Here is a 23,723-nt window from a genome sequence, read left to right on the forward strand (position 1 = left end):
ATAGGAACCTGGGGGAAAATATTTTTACTCAAAGTGTGGTGGGTCTTTGGAACTAGCTGCCAGGATAGGTAGTTGAGGCAAGTACTATCGGCACATCATTTAAAAGACGTTTGGACAGGTACATTGGATTGGATAGGTTTAAAAGGATATGGGCCAAACGCACTAAGTGGGACTAGTGCAAGTGGGACCAAGTTGGCACACTTGCACGAGGTGCAAGTTGGGCCAAACGGCCTGTTTCCTTGCTGTATAACTCTATGACTCCTAGTGATTTGAGACCCCTTGAGTCAATGAAAATCTTTATATAATTTGTGCACCAATGCTCATTTCGTATGCAGAATAAACAATATAAGAGCTTCAGAGTTTCGAGATACAGAGTAAAAACTGGCCCTTCAGCCCACGCCGACCATCAATCACCCATACACTTGTTCAGTGCTATCCCACTTTCCCATCCTGTGCATTAGGGGCAATTTACAGAAACCAATTAACCTACAAACTTTCACGTCTTTGGAATATGGAAGGAAACCAGAGCACCCGGAGAAAACCCACAAGGTCTCAGGGAGAACGTACAAACTCCGCACAGAAAGCACCCAAGGTCAGGAATGATCCCGGGTCTCTGGTGCTGTGAGGCAGCAGCTCTACCACGCCACCCTTTTTCCTCTTATCCTGTAGGAGTGAAATTATCACTTTCTCTCACCAATGCTATGGCAATGTAGTGTTCATTTGTGGTACTGTTGTGCACAAGCTTTTTCTTACTTGACTACACTGTGCAACTGATGGGGTAACACAAGCGCAATACACCTTGGTTGCTTCATTTACTGTTAACATGTCACTATGTAGCCCATGTCACCCAGGGCAACTTTGTATAATATACGCTGAAAGCACAGGAATAATTTTAGTTTAGTTCAGAGATGGAGCGTAGAAACAGACCCTTTGGCTCACTGCACCTGCATCGACCAGTGATTCCCATGCACAAACACTGTCCTACACACTAGAGACAATTTACAATTTTACCCAGCCAATTAACCTACAAACCTGTACGTCTTTGGAGTGTTGGAAGAAACCAGAACACCTGGAGAAAACCCACGCAGACCACGGGAAGAACGTACAATCTCCCCCTGACAGCACCCGTAGTCAGGATCGAACCCGTGTCTCTGGCACTGTAAGGCCGCAACTCTACCGCTGCACCACCGTGCTGCCCTCTGTTGGTAAAATAGTAAAATGCATTAGTAAAATAAAATCATAACCTGGTACCTTTTCTTGCATTTAAATCATTTTAATCCGTTTAATTCATTTAAATTATAATTTGCATACTCAAGAATATCAATTTAATTTTTTTTAATGAGCTTAAAAGCTTAATATGGAGAGTACAATGTAATTCTGAATCACCTAGTGAAATAATTGGTCAAACTCCAAATTGGGTAAGATATGTACAAAAAATATTTGTAGATCGTATCACTATGGTGATGGTTTGTGCTGGGAGATTGTTACAGTTTTTTTTGGTATAATCTGTTTATATTATAGCAGCATAATTTGGTTAAAATATTATTGTGGTTATCTCAGTAGAAACAAAGAACTGCAGATGCTAGTTTAAACCGAAGGTGGACACAAAATGCTGGAGTAACTCTGCGGGTCAGGCAGCACCTCTGGAGAAAAAGGATGGGTGACGTTTCGGGTCAGGACTCGTCTTCAGACTGAACGTTTCTGGTCCCGACCCAAAACATCAGTCATCCTTTCTCTCCAGAGATGCTGCCTGACCTGCTGAGTTAATCCAGTACTTTGTGTCTATATTGGGCTGATCAGAAGCTTGATCATTAGGTTCTAAAGAGCTGAGGAAGGGAGTGAGTATAGAGAGGCTGAAGAAAGGCGAACACAAGCTTACGGCGCGAATAGTTGAAGGCATGGTTATGTTTGGCAGAGTAGTTGGCAGAGTGGTAGACACAGCCTGGTCCATTACAGGTACAGACCTCCCCACTACCAAAGAGATCTATGGGAGGCACTGCCTCAAAAAGGTGACCAATATCATCAGACGCATACTGCCCAAGCCTTATTTTGCGACTGCCATTGGAAAGAAGGTACAGGAGCTTAGAAACTGTGACCACCAGCTTCAAGAATAGCTTCTTCCCAACAACTATCAGGCTCTTGAACACTGTACAACACTAACCTAGTCCAGATGAGGTCAAGATTGGCTGCCTCGCCCAGTTTAGGCGCCAATTTTTTAAGAGGGAATTGAAGTGCGCTCTCGTGATTTTGTCCGGATTAAAGGAGGTGCCGGACCACCAGTTGACTGAAAATCGCCGATGGATCTGTGGTTGGAATGGAAACTACTTTCTATTCCTGCTGATGCCTCTCCTGTTGCAGGGAATGAAAAGTGAAAGGATTTACTTTAATTAAAAGCTCGTACAGATATTAATTGAATTTCTGGTACTGTTCAATGGCTTGGGGCAGGGTAATGCACTTTATGCTGCATTGCATCAGTTTGCTTGTTAAATGCTATCTGACTGCACTTGTATTTGATTTAGATAAAGTGAACATTATGTCTGTAGTGCTCAATGGATAAGACCCTTTGATGGATGTTTATAGGATCGATGCATTTAAAGGAATCAACAGCTGGCAAAACTGTTGCCTCAGTCCCAGAGACCCGGGCTCGATCGTGACCTCAGGTCATAAGTGATAGGAGTAGGATTAGGCCATTTAGCCCATCAAGTCTACTCCACCATTCAATCATGACTGACCTATCTCTTCTTCCTAACTCCATTCTCCTGCCTGCTCCCCATAACCTCTGACACCCGGACTAATCAAGCATGCATCTAAGTTAGTCCCATTTTTTGTCTCCTGAATTATCAAAGAATATATGCAGGGATCGTGTATACTGACTATTCCCTAATACATTTGAAGAGTTGCATCAGCAATTACTTATTTAATATTAGCCAGAAAGCCTCAGCAGGTCAAACCGTTTCAGTGGAAAGAGAAACATTTGACGTTTTAGCTCTTGGGACCCTTTATCAGAACAGTGGATAGTCTCTACTTTTCAATGTATTCTCGACTGATCAAGGATCCTAGTTCTGAAATGTCAATTGTTTTCCTTTGCACAGATGCTGCCTGACATGTTGAGTTTTCCCCCCAAACTTTCAATTTTTATTTCAGATTTTTGGTGGCTGTAGTTAATTTTCTTTTTCTCTACTCCTTTCTTCTCTCTGTCATTTAACTGCCAGTGCATCTATTTCCAAAGAATGTCTAATTAAGGGTGTCTTGTAAATCATCAAGCAGTATGGGCTGGAGTGCAGCATTTTATCAACATTTCGCACAGTGGGCGGTGGGTATATGGAACGAGTTGCCAGAGTAGGTAGTTCTGTAACAACATTTAAAGCCATTTGGCCGGGTACATGGATAGGAAAGATTTAGAGGGATGTGGGGCACATGTGGGCAGTTGGGTCTGATGTAGATGGGGCTTCTTGGTTGCCATGGATAAATTGGGCTGAAAGGCCTGTTTCCATGTTCTGTGACTATGACTTAATGATTGACTTAGAAGGATGAAGGGGATCTCATTGATGCTTACCGAACAGTGAAAGGCCTGCATAGAGTGGATATGGAGAGAATGTTTCCACTAGTGGGAGAGTCTAGGACCAGAGGCCAGAGCCACAGAATAAAAACACGTACCCTTAGAAAGCTGATGAGGAGGAATTTATTTAATCAGAGGGTGGTGAATATGTGGAATTCACATATGGCTGTGGTCAATAGTGAATAGATAATTTTAAGGCAGAGATTGACAGATTCTTAATTAGTCAGGGTGTCAGGGATATGGGAAGAAGGCAGGAGAATGGGGTTGAGAGGGAAAGATAGATCAGCCATAATTGCATGGTGGAGTAGACTTGATGGGCCGAATGGCTTAATTTCTCAAGTTCAAGTTACATTTATTATCACGTGCACCAATTGATCCAGTGAGATTTGAATTACCATACAGACATACGAATAAATAGAACACAATACATGATAGAATTTAACATGACCATCCCCACACAGCAGAATCAACGTTTCCCACTGTGGGGGAAGGCAATAAATTTCAGTCATCTTCCTCTTTGTTCACCCGTGGTCGGGGCCTTTGAGTCCTCCCGCAGTCGACGCTACGGCGGCCCGATGTTCAGGCCCTCTCGCCGGGATGATCGGAACTCCGACATCGGAACGGAAGAACACTCTCAACGGCTTGGGGTTTCCGAATCGGCCGCTTCCTACCGGAGACCGTGGTTCCCAAAGTCCACAGGCCGAGCTGGACAGAGATTCAACGCTGGCGACCCTCGGCAAAAGATCCCAGGACTCCGCGATGTTAAAGTCAGCACGGCCCGTGGCTGGAAGTTCTGCAAACCACAGCTCCACGATGTTAAAGCAGCAAGCTCCGGAGCTTCAACACAGGCGATCCCCGGTAAGGCATCGCCCCGCTCTGCGATGGAATTCAGTGCTGCGCCACTGCTGAAGCTCTGGCCGGTCTCCGGCAGGAAAGGCCACGCCAATCCAGATGGCAGGCCGCGCGGGGGGGGCGAAGATGGGACTCGGAGAAAAGGCGCATCTTCAACCAGGAAGCGACTGAGACAACAGTTTCCCCCTTCCCCCCGCACCGCCCACCCCCCCACATAAAAATAACTCCAAAACCATTATTTTGACACACTAAAAATAACAAAAAGGGTGAAATGACAGACAAACTGCTGGGGAGGCTGCTGCACGTGGCGCCACCCAATGATTCTGCTCCTGTAACCTACAAATTTATGACTCTGCTTCTCCGAAGATAAATTACGCATTGCAATTGACATGAAATATATATTGTTTGATGTGAAAAATATGGAATAACGTAAGAAGGGATTTGGTTACGGTATATTTTGGGATTTGGTAAAATAGGTATGTGCTGGAGTGTGGGTATATACCGTATATGTTGTAATTATATTATCTTTTCTTTATTTCATTCATGGTCTTCCAGCTGTCATATCCAGAACACACGAAGGTCCAGGGGAGATGGGAAAGGCTGTCCTTATTCCCAAAGAAGATCAGGAGAAAATGAGGGAAATGTTCAAAATCAACCAGTTTAATCTCTTGGCGAGCGACTTGATTGCCCTGAATAGAACTCTTCCAGATGTGAGATTGGAGGGGTAAGTAGAATCTGCTTTCCATTGCATTGGCTTCCTATTATAAACTGCTACAGACAATGACAACATTTCACTGTAATTTCTCTTACAGCTTGTACTCTCTTTTAATGGAAGCTTTTAATATTTGTATCAAAATCAGCTTCCATGGCAGAAGTGCTCTTTGATTTTATGGTTATGTGCAGAGTCAATTAATTTGTGAGCATCAGATTAATAAATAATCCCTTTTAACTAAACCATTAACATCTGATATTTCACATGGGTAGATTATTTTGTGTTCATGTCCTCTTTGATTGGTAAATAATCATCATGGAGTCAGGCCATATAATTGGGTTTAATCTACCAATTGAAATTATTATGAATTATACATTCACACTGAAGTTAAAACTGTTAAAATTCTCCACAGAAGAATATTCTGTGAATTAAAAGTAAGAGGGTGGTACAGTGGCGCAGCAGGTAGAGCTACTGCCTTATAGACCCAGGTTCCATCCTGACTATGAGTGCTGTCTGTTATGAAGTTTGTACGTTCTCCCTGTGACCATGTGGGTTTTCTCCAGATACTCCGGTTTCCTCCCACATCCTGACGTTGTACAGGTTTATAAGTTGAGTAAATTGTGCCTCGTGTGTAGGATAGAACTAGTGTATAGGTGATTGCTGGTCGGCATGGACTCGGTGGGCCGAAGGGCCTGTTTCCACACTGTATGTCTAAAACTCTTAAAAGATTCCTCCCACATCCCAAAGATGTGTGGGTTTGTTGATTAAATTGTTGCTAGTGTGCAGGGAGAAGATGAGAAAGTGGATGACATTGAACTAGTATGAACGAGTTTTCAAAGGTTGGCGTGGACGTGGTGTGCCATTGGGCCTGTTTCCTTGCTGTATTTCTCAATTAAGTCAAATCATCAAGTTCTTTTGCAATAAGGCTTACATATTGTTGAACACTTCTATCCCTGGATAACAGAAGGTCATTTTGACCTCAAGGCAACAATTTTCTATTTGATGGGGATGGATAAACACCAGAGAGTTTGCTTTTCATTGATTATCACTGTGAAAGTCTTGTATCTCAGCTGCACTTGAGGTATTTTCACCTTATAATCACCATTATCATCACGCCTGGCAGGGCGGTACGCGGCAAGTCCTGGCGGACTGGTGGAAAGTCCTCGCCCGTCGTGAAACCGTGGAACCCAACTGGAGTGGGAGCCTCATTCGAAGCTCGTCTGAGGCTCATCTCCTGCTCGCCCCCGGACCGGGAACCAGACGGTGCAGGGAGTCGGCGACGGACGTTGGATAAAGAGCTGGTATTGGAAACCGGAGTCCGTCTTACCTTCCGCGTCCTCAAGGACAGCAGCAAGAGGCACCCCATGAGGGTGAAGGAGAGGGAAGACTGTTCGTTGGACGATCCAGACGGCTGCAACGGGCCTTTATGGCCATCTGCAACTGCGAGTTTAAAAATGGCGCCAAAACCTGGCCGACTCTTCCACATGCACTCAGCGGGCTGTTTCTGTAAATTCTGTATTTAATCTGGGATCTATTAATCTTACTGATCTATATGCAAAAAAATAATTTTGCTGTATCTTGGTACACGTGATGATAAAAAGAATCATTGAACCATTGAACTTCGAGGACAACCGATGTGTGTGTAATAAATCCTGGTCTTGTCATTGTCCCCACATCCTGGGAATGAATGAACATACAATGAGTGTGGCCTGCATGCCTCAGCATTGGGCATCTTGCCCTTGCTGTTCTGGGCCTCCATGTTCCATCACACACTGTCGATAATGGTGAGAAGGCTGTGGAGAAAAGGCGGGTAAAAGTAATTCAGCGGACTGGGTTTGTCCTCATCAGGAAGAAACGAACTGGAACTAATATTGTGGAGGAACATCAATGTTTGACTCTTCCACATGGTTAGGAATAATGTTTTTGCTCATCAATAGTTAACTGTTGCAAATATCTCAGATTAAGTGAAATCTCTTTTTTTTTTGTTTTTAGAGATAAATACAACATGTTAACAGCAAGTGGTACTTCCTGGTTTTATTTTACAGCATTTTGCCATCAATGGGGTGGCTGACATTTATTATCCATTCCCAATGACCCTTGAACTTTATGTTCTTGCACTGAAATGCAATTTCAGAAAGCATGTGAAATTTTGGTTTGTTGGCGCAGCAGTAGAGTTTCTGCCTTACAGCGCCAAAGACCTGGATTTGAACCTGACCATGAGTGCTGCCTGTATGGAGTTTGCATGTTCTCCCTGTGACCGTGTGGATTTAAGTGCAGGTTCGTAGGTTAATTGTCTTCAGCAAATTGTCTCCATGTCTGTAGGTTGGAACTAGTGTACGGGTGATCGCTGGTCAGCACGGACTCAGTGGGTCAAAGGCCCTGTTTCCATGCTGGTACACCAAAATGCTGGAGAAACTCAGCGGGTGCAGCAGCATCTATGGAGCGAAGGAAATAGGCAACGTTTCGGGCCGAAACCCTTCTTCAGACTTTCCATGCTGTATCTCTAAAGTAAACTAAACACTTGGACAGGTACATGGGTAAGAAAGGTTCAGAGGCTCTTTCTGGCTGATGATTATCCATCATCATTTCTCTCAGCCACCAACATCCCAATTCTTATTCCCCCAGGATTACTGAGGGCTACTGCCAACAAGACACAGTTTAAATTAGAGAACCATTAATATGCTAGTGTTCTTGGATATGGAAGTGTATATCTGTAAGCAACGGATCCTAATTTTTTAATGCGTAATTTCTAAAGATTTTCAACTAGTATATTTAGCATGATTACAAACATTAGAGCAGTAAATGTTGCACAGAGCCAATTTCCATAGAGCGCTGTTTTTAATGAATTTGAAATGGGACTTGGTAAGTTGTCAAACTTTAGGGGACTTAGAATTGATTTCTTTCATTGTAATTTGGTTCAGTTTGTAATTAACGTTCAGCAATTAGCGTAGTATCTTTTGCTTTGTTACTCGTGATAATGTTCCATGCTTGCAGAACTATTTAATTATTTAGCTGGAACTGGTTCATCAATTCATAAGCTCTAGGAGCAGAATTAGGCCATTCGGCCCATTCCGCCCATTCCGCCCTTTAATCATGGCTGATCGTTCTTTCCCTCTCAACCCCATTCTCCTGTCTTCTCCCCATTATCCCTGATACCCTCACTAATCAATGGTTATGGAGGAATTGCAGTCTGCACGGACTGACTTGAGTCTTTGGAGTTCAGTTATAAACAAATATGGAAGGATTTGCCACATGCACGCAGTATGTTATGGAGTCCATTCTTCCAGAGTGCAACAGTTGTGATTTTGGTCCATTGAGGGGAAGAGGTGCAATTCTGATGTCTAATTAATCTAATAGAGGCATTGCCAGATGCCTCAAGCCTGATGCATGCCATGAGAACCCAAGGATACTTCATGGTTTTATTTTTCAGCATCTTACCTTCAAGATAGAGAGGCTGACATTTATTGCCCATTCCCAATAACCCTTGAACTTTAGTGCCTTGCATTGAAATGCCATTTCAGAGAGCATGTAAAAGCAAACCAATCACAGTGCTGGAGACCTGGGTTTACTCCACCTACAGGTGCTGCCTATGCGGAGTTTGTATGTTCTGCCTGCGACCACATCGGTTTTCTCTGGGTGCTCCGGTTTCCTCTCACATCCCAAAGACGTGTGGGTTTGGAGATTGATTGGCTTCTGTAAAAGTTGTTCCGAGTGTGTAGGTAGAACAAGTGTATGGGTGACCGCTAGTTGGTATGGACTCGGTGGGCTGAAGGGCCTGTTTCTATGCTGTATCTCTAAATTTCTTCTTCTTATCGAGTTCACACACAAGATTAGAAGTTGTTCAGCCAGAGCTGAACTCACTTCTCGGCATCTGTCTCCAATGCTGCCAGTCTTGTTGCTTCTTGTGCTTCTTGTACGTGGTGGTGGAAACAAGGCCGCGACGTGAACGCTCTTTCCTTGAACCCCATCTCTAAACTAAACTCATTGCATGAAGCACAAGACCAGGAAAAGATGACAAATGCCTTCTTCTGAAAAAGCTTCTGACTGTCTACCCTATCTGTGTTTCTCATAATTGTATATACTTCTATCAAGCTTCTCTCTGCAACCTGTTATCAATCAGAGTAAACAATCCATGTTTATGCAACTTCTCCCTGTAGGTTATACCACCTAATCCAGGCATCAATCTGGTAAACTTCCTATGCATCCTTTCCAAAGTGAATGAGAATTCTGTTACAAATTTCTTCATTATTATCCAGTGCATCGAGGTACAGTGAAAAAACATAGTTTCAAGTGTTATCTGGGAAAATGCAGCTAGACATGAATACATCAATAAAGGAAATAACCAGAGTGCAGATTATAATATTAGAGCTAAGCATTGCAGTTATTGTCTTGTGTCTTCAGAAATGAGTGTAATTACATTGATGTAGTTTGTTAAATTAGCGTGAAATATTGGATAAGATAAATGTACTAATGGAGCAAGTATCGAAGGGCCGAATGGCCTACTCCTGCACATATTGTCTATTGTCTAAGTAAAAGGACAAAGGACATTTATTGACACATACACCAATTGGTGCAGTGAAATTTGAGTTACCATGCAGCACACAAATAAGATAAACACAACACTTTAGAATTGAACATAAAACATAAAAAACATCCCCCCACAGCGGAATCAACGTTTCCCACTGTGAGGGAAGGCACCAAAGTTCAGTCCTCTTCCTCTGTTCACCCGTGGTCGGGGCCTATTGAGGCTTCCGCAGTCGCCGCAACGGTGGCCCGATGTTTCAGGCCCTCGAACGGAAGAACACTCCCAGTGGCCCGGAGCCTCTGAACCGGCCGCTTCCAACCGCAGACCACGGCTCCCGAAGTCCACAGGTTGAGTTGGGCGGAGATTCAACACTGGCGACCCCGGCAAGGATCCCAGGCTCCGCTATGTCAAAGTCGGCGCCGCCCGCGGCTGGAAGCTCCGCAGCCCACAGCTTTGCGGTGTCAAAGTATGAAGCAGATCTGGAGAAACATATCTCAGGCTGTTAAAGGAGGCAAGGGAGAAAATTCTCCCTTTGTGAAGGCTCTGAAGAAGGGTGACGATCCAAAACGTTACTTATTATTTTTCTCCGGAGATGCTGCCTGGCCTGCTGAGCATTTTGTGTCTATCAATGGAGAAAGTTTGAAGATCGGCCTATCGGAAGATCAGTGGCATCTCCTGAGCTTCAGGAGATGCCACTGAAGAAATGGAGGCATTCTTTTCAAATGTGAGAAATGAATAAAGCAAATAATTACAAGCCAGTTAGTTTAAACGCAGTTGAGGTCAAATTGCAGGAATGCAGTATAAACCTTTGTTTAGAAAGGCACGGATAAATCTGGGAGGGTGAGGAAGGATTGTTAAAGAAGAGGTTGTGCCTGAGTAATTTGATTGGATTTTTTATGGATGCAACAAGCAGGATCGATGTAAGCAGCAAATTTAATGTAGTCCTTATGAAATGTTGCCAGTCTGACAGTTTCACTTGGTAGACTGGTTTTAAAAGTAATATCCCACGTGGTTGAAGGAAAAGCAGTAAATTTAATCTAACTCTGGCTCAATAAGCAAGAGAAGCAAAGGGTAAATGTGTGTGAGGAAAACTATTGCTATGAAGTATCACATGGCTCTATGCTCAGCCCCTTGCCTTGCTACTAAAGACAGACTCAAACACATAACATGGATAGGTGACATTTCAGGTCGGGGGCCTTCTTCAGTCGGAAGGAGGGACCTGACATGAAACGTTGCCTATCCACGATCTCCAGAGATGCTGCCTGACTCACTGAGTCACTGCAACACCTTGTGTCCTTAAACGTAAGGGACATCGTTTTTTTTTTTAAAGTACAGATGACACAAAAATAGGATTTAAGGAAGAGAGCCTTGGATCACCGCTTGAGTCAGTTAGGCTAAAAGATGGGAAATTAAGCTTATTTAAAATAAATCCACACCACCCATCGATCAGCTCAGGAGGATGAGGGTGATCTGATGGAGGTGTACAGAAACATGAGGGGAATAGATAGAGGGAATACACTGAGTCTTTTACATGGAGAAGGGAATCAGGAGCCAGAACATGGACATAGGTTTAAGGTGAGAGGGACATCTTAAACTTAGGGTGGTAGGTTTATGGAACGAGCTGGTCAGAAGAGGTAGATGAGGCAGGTACTTTACCAGCATTTAAAAGACATTTGGACCGGTACATGGGTAGGAAAGGTTTAGAGGGGTGTGGGCTAAATGTGGGAAGGTGGGACTAGCTTAGATCGTAAGGTCATGTGATAGGAGCAGAATTTAGCCATTCGACCTATCAAGTCTACTCTGCCATTCAATCCTGGCAATCTATCCCTCCCTACTAACCCCATTCTCCTGCCTTCTCCCCATAACCTCTGACACCTGTACTAATCAAGAATATATCTAGCTCTGCCTTAAAAATATCCACTGACGGCCTCCACAGCCTTCTGTGGCAAAGAATCCCAGATTCGCCACCCTCTGACTAAAATAAGTTCTTGTCATCTCCTTCCTAAAAGAACATCCTTTGAAGCTATGACTAGTCCTAGACTCTCCTGCTAGTGGAAACATTCTCTCCACATTCACTCTATCCAGGCCTTTCACTATTCTATATGTTTCAATGAGGTCCCCCCTCATTCTTCGAAACAGTGGTATTCTAAACTCCAGCGATTGCATGCCCAGTGCTGACAAACGCTCATCATAGGTTAACCTACTCATTCCTGGGCATCTTGGTCAGCATGGACAACTTGGGCTGAAGGGTCTGTTCTAGCAGTATGATTCTATGAGAAATGTGAAGTTGCGCATTTGGGGAAATGCAAGACGGGAAGGGAACACAGACTAAATGGGATGATATTGAAGGGTTGTAGAATAAAGAGATCTTGGAGCTCAGGGTGCTTAGTTGAGATATTTAGGTGTTGGAGTGGTGATGCTTGCATGTCAGAATGTGGTGAGCAGATGAGATTTCAGTCTGCAAACCGTCATAATGGAAGTAAATACATCCTTTGCTGCAGCGTTGGCCTCACGTGATTTCTGTACAAGCACATCTAGCTCATTTTGAGCAACAACACTGAGAAGTTATTTTCTGGAGTTTAATGATGAACTTCAGTGGTGTTATGGGGTTAGAGGGATATGGGCCAAACGCAGGCAGGTGGGACTAGTGTAGACGGGATATGTTGGTCGGTATGGGCAAGTTGGGCCAAAGGGCTTGTTTCCACGCTGACTCTATGACCAAGATTCTATTGGGTCATCGGGTTTCCAAGGAGCGATGTGCTTGCCTTGGGTTATCAATAAGCTCCAGATAAAAATAAGCTGTTTCCAGCCTTGGATAGACAGCTTGTTTTAATCATTCAAAAATGTAATCTTGAACCAAGAAAAATAATGAGAATGGTTTGCCAGAAGTGATATTCATAGTTAACAAGGGAATGTGGTGTTGCCTCATAATGAAACCTTTTACAGCAGCTGATTGTGAAAATGTTTTGCTTGAAACAGTACTGCACCTTTAAGGCCAATACTACAATTAGGATTTCTATGTCTTGTGACTCTATGGGAAGCAATGTGCAGTGATGAAATTCTGTGTTCAATTTAGCTAGCATTCATTTTTTTGTGTGTGGTCATCCATAACAAGATTTCAAGGTAATTGAGTTAGAGGGAATACATGGTTGCTCTCTTTCTGTGCATTAAAGTTTAAACTAATTAACTGTACAATGCTAGGCATGAGCAGCATATTTTAAGTTTTTGAGTAATGAAGTGCAGAAAATTTGCAGTTTCTTCAAAGGACGGAGAGGTTGGATAAACTAGGACTTTTTTCTTTGGAGCATAGGAGGCTGAGGTGTACAAGATGGGGGCACAGTAGCGCAGCAGGTCGAGACGGGTTTGATCCTGACCTCGGGAGCTGCCTGTGTGTAATTTGCATGTTCTCCCTGTGACCGTGTGGATTTCCTCTGGGTACTCCAGTTTCCTCCCACACCCCAAAGACCTGTGGGTTTGTAGGTTAATTGGCCCTCTGTAAATTTCCCCCTAGTGTGTAGGGCGTGGATGGGATAATATCGAACTGGTGTGAATGTGTGATCAGTGGTCTGTGTGGGGTCAATGGGCTGAAGGGACTGTTTCAGTGCTGTATCTCTGAACTAAAGTAAACATGTGGGGCATGGATAAAGCAAAGGGACTATGTATAAACACTGCTGTCATTTCTACATGGTGAAACCAAAATGTATAAAAATGACCTTTATTAAAATCTGACAATGTGCACTTTAACCACATGTGATTTTTTCTATTGCAAATCTCAAATTAGTACAGAGTGGAGTACAGAGGCAAATTAATAAATGATGGGTCCTAAACATTATGGAGAGCATTGTATGTGCAGTAGTTTTTTTTTTACACATTTGGAATATTGTGAACAATTTTGGGCCGCTTATCTGAGGATGTGCTGGCATCGGAGAGAGTCCAGAAGGAGTTTACAAGAATGATACTGGGGATGATTGAGTTAATATATGAGGAGCATTTGAAGGCTCTGGGCCTGTACACTGGCGTTTAGAAGGATGATGGAGGGGGGTGGATCTCATTGAAACCTACTAAATAATGAAAGGCCTGGATAGAGTGGGTGTGGAGAAGATGTTTCCAGTGGTAGAAGAGTCTTAGACCAGAGGGCGCAGCCTCAGAATGAAAGGACATAGTGGAGGCTAGGAGGAATTTATTTATCCAGTGTGTGGTGAATCTGTGGAATTCATTGCCACAGATGGTGGTGGAGGTCAAGTCATTGACAATTCTTAAAGGCATCAAAGGCTTTGGAGACAAGGTAAAATAATGGGGTTAAGAATGAAAAATGGACCAGCCATGAATCGAATGGCAGAACAGACTCGATGAGCCGAATGGTTTAATTCGGCTCCTATGTCATGATATTTATTTAATTCACTGGTTGCCCTGTAGGAATACTTTGCATATTTAGTTTGATTACAGTTCAAGGTTACGCTGCCCTTGTGCTGGTTTTCAAATCCTGGACTCGCGTTTTTCTGATTATTGGAATAATGGTATCTAATATCCTGGTTGATTTCTATGCAATTCCAATTGCTTATTAGAGAGGTTCAACATGGGCAGACCATAACGCTCAATGAAGCCAATTTAAGATCAGCCACATAATCAGTTACAGGCTTAAAATCAATGCAGATTGAATGGTTCCCAGTCCTCTCCCACGATTTGAGCCAAGAGCAATTTGTGGTGCGGCCAGCATTATGATAGAATAGCATTAATTAATCATTAGTCCTGTGATCCCAGTCAACAGGAGACACAAGAGGCTGCAAACACTGGAATCTTGAGCAAAAGGCAATGTGTTGGAGGAGTTCAGCGGGTCAGGCAGTGGAGGGAATTGACTGACGATATTTCGGTTCGGGACCCTTCTTCATATTCCAGTTAATAAGTAGATATATTTCAGTTTAGTTTAGTTTAGAAATACAGTGTGGAAACAGGCCCTTCGGCCCACTGCTTCCGCCCTGACCACCAATCCTCGTACGCTAACACTATCCCACACGCTAGGGACAAATGACAATTTTACTGACGGCAATTAACCTACAAACCTGTTTGTCCTTGGAGTGTGGGTGGAAACCAGAGCACCCGGAGAAAACCCACGCAGGTCACGGGGAGAATGTGCAAACTCCGTACAGACAGCACCTGTAGTCAGGAGTGGACCCGGGTGTCTGGCGCTCTGCGGCAGTAACTCTACCGCTGCGACACCACGACAGTTAGAACATGCATCTGTAGGTAGGATAGGGGAAAGTTCAACTTTAGAACTTGCAACACAGAACTTAGAAAGGTACAGCACAGGAACAGGCCCTTCAGCCCACATGTCTGTGGTAAACATGATGCTATGACAAATTAATCTCCTCTGCCAGCATATGATACATATCCGTCTATACTTTGCATATCCATGGGCCTATCTCAAAACTTCTTAAACACCATATCATATCAGCCTCCACCACCACCCCTGGCAGCGCCTTCGATCACCTGTACACACCAGTTCTATGATATCCCACTTTTCCATCCACTCCCTACACACTAGTGGCAATTTACATAAGATAAATAACCTGCAAACCCGCTCTTAATTGGTTCTCTGTACATTGCCCCTGATGTGTAGGGAGTAGATTGGAAAGTTGGATAACATAGGACTAGTGTGAACGGGTGATCAATGATCAGCGTGTACTCAGTGGGTTGAAGGACCTGTTTCCGTGCTGTATCCCTGAACTAAAACTAAACTGAGCAGATTGAACAGAGAAGATGTAATAAAAAGGAACTGCAGATGCTGGTTTATACCAAAGATAGACACAAAATGCTGGAGTAACTCAGCTTGTTAGGCAGCATCTCTGGAGAAAATGGATAGGTGATGGTTTAATAGGTAGACCTATTTGTGAAGAGGCTTCCAGAGCTCGAAGGGAGTGGTAAACTGAGCAAAGGAGAGCACACACACACAAGTATGCTCGTACTCACATACTCTCACACACTCTCACACACACACTGCCGGAGTAACCCAGTGGATCAGGCAGCATCTCTGGAGGACATGGATAGGTAACGTTTGGGTTGGGACCAGAATACAAACTGTCTAAAGAATGATCCCAACCTGAAACATCACCTATCCATTTTCTCCAGAGATGCTGCCTGACCCGCTGAATTATTCCAGCATTTTGTGTCTTATCTTTGAGCAGAGAAGATCTAGCCAACACCTCCAAGTTGAAGGACATGATGGGCGAAAGGGCCCGTCTCCGTGCTGTATCTCAAATTTAAAATAAATAAATACATTCAAGCTAGAAAGGGTGCAGAGAAGATTTAGGAGGATGTTCCCAGGGCTCGAGGGCCTGAGCCATAGGGGAAGGTTGAGCAGGCTAGGACTCTATTCCTTGGAACGCAAGAAGAATGAGGGGTGATCTTGTAGAGGTGTACAAAATCACAAGAGGAATAGATTGGGTAGACTCGCAGTCTCTTGCCCAGAATATGGGAATCGAGAACCAGAGGGCATAGGTTTAAGGTGAGAGGGAAAATATTTAATAGGAACCTCAGTTGATAAGTTTAAAATTAGGCCATTCGGCCCATCAAGTCTTCTGCCATTCAATCATCTAACTTTCCCTCTCTCCCCATAATCTCTGACATCTGTGTTAATCAATAATCTGTGAATCTTTGCCTTAAAGATTTCCATTGAATTGCCCTCCACAGCTTTCTGTGCATTCCACATTCACCACCCTCTGACTAAAGAAATTCCTCCTCATCTGGTTTCCAAAATGATAACTTCTATGGGGTAACTTCTTCACACAAAGGGTGGTGGGTGTATGGACAAGTTGCCGGAGGTGGTAGTTGAGGCAGGTACGATTGCAATGTTCAAGTAACACTTAGACAGGTCCATGGATAGGATATGTTTAGAGGAATATGGGCCAAACGCAGGCAGGTGGGACTAGTGTAGATGGGGCTGATTGGCTGGCTTGGGCAGGTTGGGCCGAAGGGCCTGGTTCCATGCTGTATGACTATGACTCGTGAAAGTGGATTCTGTATCTTTTCTTCCCCCATCGCCATTTCCTTCCACGGTGTAAAATTCCTGGAATGCTCGGCAGGTCATTCATTGTATTCCGTGGCAGGCTGCATAGTAAGTACTGACTGAATCTTCAGCCTTGGAGGTCACAGCAGGTATACCTGATGCTGTCTCAAGCGAGCAATTAAAACACCCGAAAGCCATCAGCAGGGCGCCCTGACAGTGAACACCAGCGGGAAGCCTGGATTGATATATCCTTGCTCAAATATTCATCCCGCTGCTCTGCTGATGTCAGCCAAGTCAGCACAATTCAAGGATTATGCCAGGTAGATCTAGCCCTCGTATCTCAGTTACTTATATAACTAAGCAACAGGGAAAGGCAAGGTTTAGCTTCAGTCATTGACACAATAGACTGTCTTTAGACATTAGATTTTAGAGATACAACGTGGAAACACACCCTTCGGCCCACCGAGTCCGCGCCGACCAGCGAACACCCTGTATACTGGGTCTATCCTATACATTAGGGGACAATTTACAATTTTTACCGAAGCCTATTAACCTACAGGCCTGTACGTCTTTGGAGTGTGGAAGGAAACAGGAGCAATCGGAAATAACCCATGCGGTCAAGGTGAGAATGTACAAACTCTGTATAGACGGCACCCATAGTCAGGATTGAACTCAGGTTTCTGACGTTGTGAGAACATTCAAAACGCAGACGAGGATGTTGCCAGGACTCTAGAGGTCTGAGCTGATAGTGAAAGGGTGGACAGGCTAGGACCTTATTCCTTGGAGCACAGGAGGATGAGGGATGATCTTATAGAGGTGGATAAAATCATGAGAGGACTCGATCGGGACAGTGCCTTTTATTCAGTGTAGTGGAATCAAAATCAATGGGTCTAAGGTGAGAGGGGCAAGATTTAATATGATCTGAGGAGCAACGTCTACACTCAGAGGGTGGTGGGTGTATGGAACGAGTTGCCGGTTGAGGCAGATACAATAACAACATTTAAAAGATACATGACAGCTTCATGGATTGGCTTAGGTTTAGAGGGATATAGGGCAAACACGGGCAAATAGGACATAGATGGGGTATCCTGGTCGGCTTGGGCCGAAGGGCCTGATTCTGTAGTGTGTGACTCCATGATACCAAAAGCAGGCATATGTTCAGAACACTGAAAGTGGAAGGGGAAGGAAATGGTGACAGGTAGACATAGGGAACTCCACTTTTTACATAAAAACACAAAGGATTGGAGTAATTCAGCGGGTCAAGCAGCATCTCTGGAGAAAATGGATAGGTACCGTTTCGGGTGGGGACCTTTCTTCAGACTGTAGATGGGTCCCGACCCAAAACGTCACCTATCCAAAACGCCACCTATCCATCTTCTCCAGAGATGCTGCCTGACCTGCTGAGTTTGTGCAGCACTTTTGTAAAATAAACCATCATCTGAAGTTCTGCGTGTCTACATCTCTCTATCTCTTTTAGTACTTTATTCCCTATGTTAATCATAAGACCAATGTTTTAGTTATTCTGTATGCTTCAACATTCTTGTACTTCTCTGAGGGTATTAATATCATTAATTAAGTATTCAATAAAAGGTCCACTATTAATATATTTTTTTAAATTATCTAATTAATTTTGCATTCAAGGATATTTCATTAAATTTGGATGTATCTTTTTTGCTTATTGATGTCAGATTTACTTATATTCTGAAAAATGCCTATATACAATAACATTTAATATTTCTGCAAATACTAATGAGCAACCAACTGAATGAAAATGGTAGACACAAAATGCTGGAGTAACCCAACGGGACAGGCAGCATCTCTGGAGAAAACGGATGGGTGATATTTCGGGTCCAGACCCTTCTTCAGAAGAAAACCCCACCCGAAACATCCAGAGATGCTGCCTGACCTGCTGAGTTACTTCAGCACTTTGTGCCTATGTTTGGTATAAACCAGCATCTGCAGTTCCTTGTTTCTGCATACTGAATGAAAATGAGTTTAATTCGAATAAATTGTGTTTAAATTCTGGTTTATTTTCATTTGAATGGATGTGCATGATGAAATAATGCAACACAGCTCATTTTGTCATTGCATTTATAAACCCATTACTTTGATCAAGGGAGAAACATAATAAAAATCTGCAGTTCAAAATTGTTATGGATTCACAGGCAAAAGAGAAGAACAGTTAATTTTGAATAAATGCAACAATCTCACATTAAAATTGTCGCAGTAACATTATAATTGTAGTTGTAGTAATCCTAATACAATCAGTCTTGCAATACCATGAGTTGTTTAATACAGTACAGGCATAGATACTATTATCTCCACAGTTGCAAGTTAACTGTTGTTGTGATAATTAGTCGCAACATGCTGGAGTGAATGGTGGAGTGAATGCTGGAGTGAATGCTGGAGTGATTGCTGGAATAATTCTGGAGGGATCTCGACCCGAAACGTCACCCATTCCTTCTCTCCAGAGATGCTGCCTGTCCCGCTGAGTTACTCCAGCATTTTATGCCTACCAGCATCTGCAGTTCCATCTTACACTTGTGATAATTAGTATTTGATTCAAGCAACTTAGTCACATTTGTTTGCTGCTTTGCAGTTTTCAGTCTTAATTAAATATTAGTTCTGCCAGCCAGCCATCCACATTTGTACATATACATTTTAGAAGCTTGTAAAAATAGGCATTTCAGTTAAATTCTACTTTCAAATTGTAGATTTGTTTCCTATTAGTTTAGTTTATTGTCACATGTGCCGAGGTACAGTGAAAAGCTTTTGTTGTGTGCTAACTAGTCAGCACAAAAACTATATGTGATTACAATCAAGCCGTCCACCGTGTACAGATACATGATCAAGGGAATGACGTGAATAAAGTTTAGTGGAAGAATAATCCAGTAAAGTCCGATTAAAGATAGTCAGATAAAAACACTGGAGAAACTCAACGGGCGAGGCAGCATCTATGGAGCGAAGCAATAGGTGAAGAAGTGTCTCGACCCTTAACGTCACCTATTCCTTCGCTCCATTTTATCCAGCATCTGCAGTTCTTTCTTAAAGATAGTCTGAGGGTCTCCAATGAGGTAGATAGTAGTTCAGGACTGCCCTCTGGTTGTTGGTAGGATGGTTAACAGCTGGGATAAAATAAAACTGATAATAGCTGGGATCAAACTGTCCTTGAATCTGGAGGTGTGCGTTTTCACACGTTTTGCCCAATGGCACAGGGGAGAAGAGGGAGTGGCTAACGTGTGGCACATCCTTGATTATACGGGTGGCTTTGCCGAGGCAGCGTGAAGTATAAATGGAGTCAATGGAAGGGAGGTTGGTTTTTGTGATGGTCTGGGCTTTGTCCACAATTATCTGCAATTTCTTGTGGTCTTGGATGGAGCTGTTCCCAAACCATGGTGTGATGCATCCCGATAAAATGCTTTCTATGGCGCATTTGTAAAAGTTGATGAGAGTCGTTGCGGACATGCCAAACCTCTTAAGCCTTGTAAGCAAGTTGAGGCATTGCTGATGATTACAATCGAGCTGTCCACAGTTTGCAGATACAGGCTAAAGGGAATAAAGCAAGTTACAATGAGAGAAATCAGACGGAAATGTTATTTAAACATTTTGCATATTGTAAGGAAATCTGTTTACAACATAATGAATTCAGAATACATTTAGTTGTAAATGTGTATCACAATAATTTGACATAGAAACAATCTGTAACAAAGCAACGAGTAACAAATCAAAGCAATCTGAAACAACGAGAGAAATTACAAGGGGAAATTTATTTGAATGCTTTGCATATTGTAAAGAAGCACGTTTACAGCTGAGTGAATTCGCAAGGCAGCACAGTGGCACAGCAGTACAGTTACTGCCTTACAGCACCAGAGACCCGGGTTCGATCCTGACCATGGGTGCAGTCTGCACGGGGTTTGTACATTCTCCCTCTGACTGCATGGAATTTCTCTGGGTGCTCCGGATTCCTCCGGCATTTCAAAGATGTACAGGTTTGTAGGTTAATTGGCTTTGGTAAAAATGGTAAATTGTCCCTAGTGTGTAGGATAGAGCTAGTGTACGGGGTGTTCGCTGGTCGGTACGGACTCGATGGGCTGAAGGGCCTGTTTTGACACTATCTCTAAAGTATGTTCCTAATGTTACGGGAGTCCAGAACCAGGGGTCATAGTTTAAGAATAAGGGGAAGGCCATTTAGGACTGAGATGAGGAAAAACTTCTTCACCCAGAGAGTTGTGAATCTGTGGAATTATCTGCCACAGAAGGCAGTGGAGGCCAATTCACTGGATGTTTTAAAGACAGTTAGATTTAGCTCTTAAGGGCTAAAGGAATCAAGGGATATGGGGAAAAAGCAGGAATGAGGTACTGATTTTAGATGATCAGCCATGATCATATTGAATGGCTCGAAGGGCTGATGGCCTACTCCTGCACCTATTCTTCTATGTTTCTATGTTAATTATAAAGTCTAAAGCCAGTCTTTCCAAAGATGTACATTTTTGTAGGTTAATTGCCTTCTGTAAATTGTCCCTAGTGCATAGGATAGAGCAAGTGTACGGGCTGATCGCTGGTCGTGGTGGAATTGTTGGGCCGAAACACCTATTTCCACATTGTATCTCTAAAACTAAACTAAAAGCAAAATTAGCTAAACATTGCTAGATATAATGGCGGCTCCTGGCACCCACAGTCCCTCGCACTCCAGAGGTATCTTTATAAACCTGGTGTCTTGGCTGCTCAATACTCTGAGCATTGATGTTATGCTGCACAGATTGAGGATACAGATGCATTGTGTGTTCAATATAAATCCAGCCACGAGTGAACTGCTAGTAGGTGCTGACTGTGTAAAATGGCCAACAGTGGCTTGAGATTGTCAGGGTTTTTTTTTTGCAAGAACCAAAGTGAGGAGATCAAGGCGCACTCATTTATTTGCAGACAATATATTGAAACGGTGATTCTTAGAGGATGGAAAACTAAACAAAGTGATACAAGCAACTGCAGATGCTAGTTTACAAAAAAACTTCTTCTTCTTATCGAATCCACACGCAAGATTAGACGTTGTTCAGCCAGAGCTGTGCACACTTCTCGGCATCTGCATATAATGGTGTCTGTCTTGTGCTTCTTGTGCTTCTTGTACGTGGTGGTGGAAAGAATCGTGCAAATAGGGCCGTGACGTGAACACTCTTTCCTTGACCCCAGAGGGTTGGTGATCAGTGGTCTATATTATATCAGTGGTTGTAATTAAAAAATAATTCAATGGATGTAAAGTGTGGCTCATTGGAAGTTGTGAAAGGCATGGCACAAGCGCTTTTTCGTTTATTTAAAACATGATATATTTTATATGTAAAATAGTAAGATTAAACGAGAACTTACCAGTTTGAAGTTTGATCTGTATTTTATGAGGATTTACGATGAGGGATTACGTGAAGAACCTGCTCAGCACGCATGCGCAGCATACTTCAAAGCAGCGGTGTGGAATCACAGATAGACACAGTTATTGAAGTAAACATAGTAAAGAAAAGGAGACATCAGTTTAACATTTTGACCCATATTAATGAGGGTGGGAGCGGAGGGCACGTAATCCGTCATCGTAACTCCTCATAAAATACAGATCAAACTTCAAACTGGTAAGTTCTCGTTTAATCTTACTATTTTACTTCGGAGTCACGTGAGTGATTCCGTGAAGACTTCAAAGCTCTGTGATTTCAAACCGTGTAACAGTTATTACTTCACGCACTGCCAAAGTCCTTGAGGGAGGAAGTGTGTTATCGTAATCAACCAATGAATCTGTTTGTAGAAAAACACAATGGTATTTTTTAACAATAACAACAAAGAAATTAAATTGCTCCCCTGGGCTTAAATTAAATATTTGCAGTCTGTAAAATCTTTCCTGCAAATAAAACAGGTTTTGCCAATGGCTTATTATAAAATTTCTGAACGGTCTTTCCCCCGACCATCCTGCTGTAGCCAGGATGTGGTCTATAGGCACGTCCATTCTTTTAGCCGTCGACGTGGATGCTGCCCTGGTGGAATAAAATTTGTACATGTTAGTGTTTATCCCAGCAGTTTTTAGCACCTGCTTGAGCCATCTAGCAATGGTTTGGCTCGTCACCCGACCATAAGGTTTTTTATGACTGACCCACAAGGCTTTTCATCTCCTTCGAATATTTTGGTTGTGTCTATGTATGATAGTAGGTGGGTCATGGCACATAACCGTGGTTCTGGCAGGTAAGCCCGGAATTCCACGACTGGATTAGGTGTTCCTGGGCTGCTCTGTTTGATCAGTCCCTGGATAATGACAGAGATCTGGTCTGGAGCTGTGAGCATGCTGTCCAGTCGCAATAGGTGTAGTGACTTGCCCTCTGTGCAGATACAAGTGCCATCAACATGAGTGTTTTGAGCATAGATTGTTCCAGGTTGAGGGATCTGGCTGGTGGCCTTCCCCTGAGGTATGTCAGGACCACACTGACATCCCATGTATGGGTGTACCTTGGTCTAGGGGGTTAGAGTTGTAAATACCCTTCATTAGTTTGACCACCAGCGGGTGGGACCCCATGGCCTGTTGTCCTGGAGCTGGTTTTAAATAGACAGGCAGGGCACTTCTAGCTGTGTTGATGGCTCTGTAGCCGAGTCCTTCATCGTGGTGAAGGTTCGTCAGGAATTCCAGTACGTTGGTAACTGTAGCGGTTGAGTAGGAGGTCCCTGTGTCCAAGCAGTACATCTCCCATTTCTTGATGCTGGACAAGTGCTGTTTTTTAGTGGATGTTCGGAGGGATGCTGACATGGTGTCGATGGTTTGTTCTGATAATCCCAGTCCCAGAAGTGGTTTGTACAGAATGTGCAACCCAGGAGTTTGATTTTTTCATGGCACGGGTGGCTTGTGCCCGACACTGGGTGTTAATAACTCTGGGTCACTGGGGAATACCATCGGAGTTTCAACAACCATGTCATGGAGTATTGGGAACCATGGCTGCGTAGGCCAGTCATGTACTATCAAAATACTTGAAGCAGAGTCCATTTGTATTGTGCGTGGTCCCCGACTGATGAGGCAGAAGGGAGGAAATGCATAGAAGAAGAATTTCCC

The 23,723-nt window shown here is 43.3% G+C and overlaps 1 protein-coding gene across 1 annotated transcript in view; it reads left to right on the top strand.

Moving 5' to 3' along the window:
* The window catches only part of galnt13 (UDP-N-acetyl-alpha-D-galactosamine:polypeptide N-acetylgalactosaminyltransferase 13), a 194,846-nt gene that overhangs the window by 71,021 nt on the left and 100,102 nt on the right, over window positions 1–23,723 (top strand). Inside the window, exon 3 of the mRNA XM_055638080.1 lies at window positions 4,967–5,135. Within this exon, the coding sequence (XP_055494055.1) occupies window positions 4,967–5,135 (169 nt within the window). The remainder of the gene's footprint in view (window positions 1–4,966; window positions 5,136–23,723) is intronic.

Source organism: Leucoraja erinacea, chromosome 7, assembly GCF_028641065.1.
Source record: "Leucoraja erinacea ecotype New England chromosome 7, Leri_hhj_1, whole genome shotgun sequence".
Lineage (NCBI taxonomy): Eukaryota > Metazoa > Chordata > Chondrichthyes > Rajiformes > Rajidae > Leucoraja > Leucoraja erinaceus.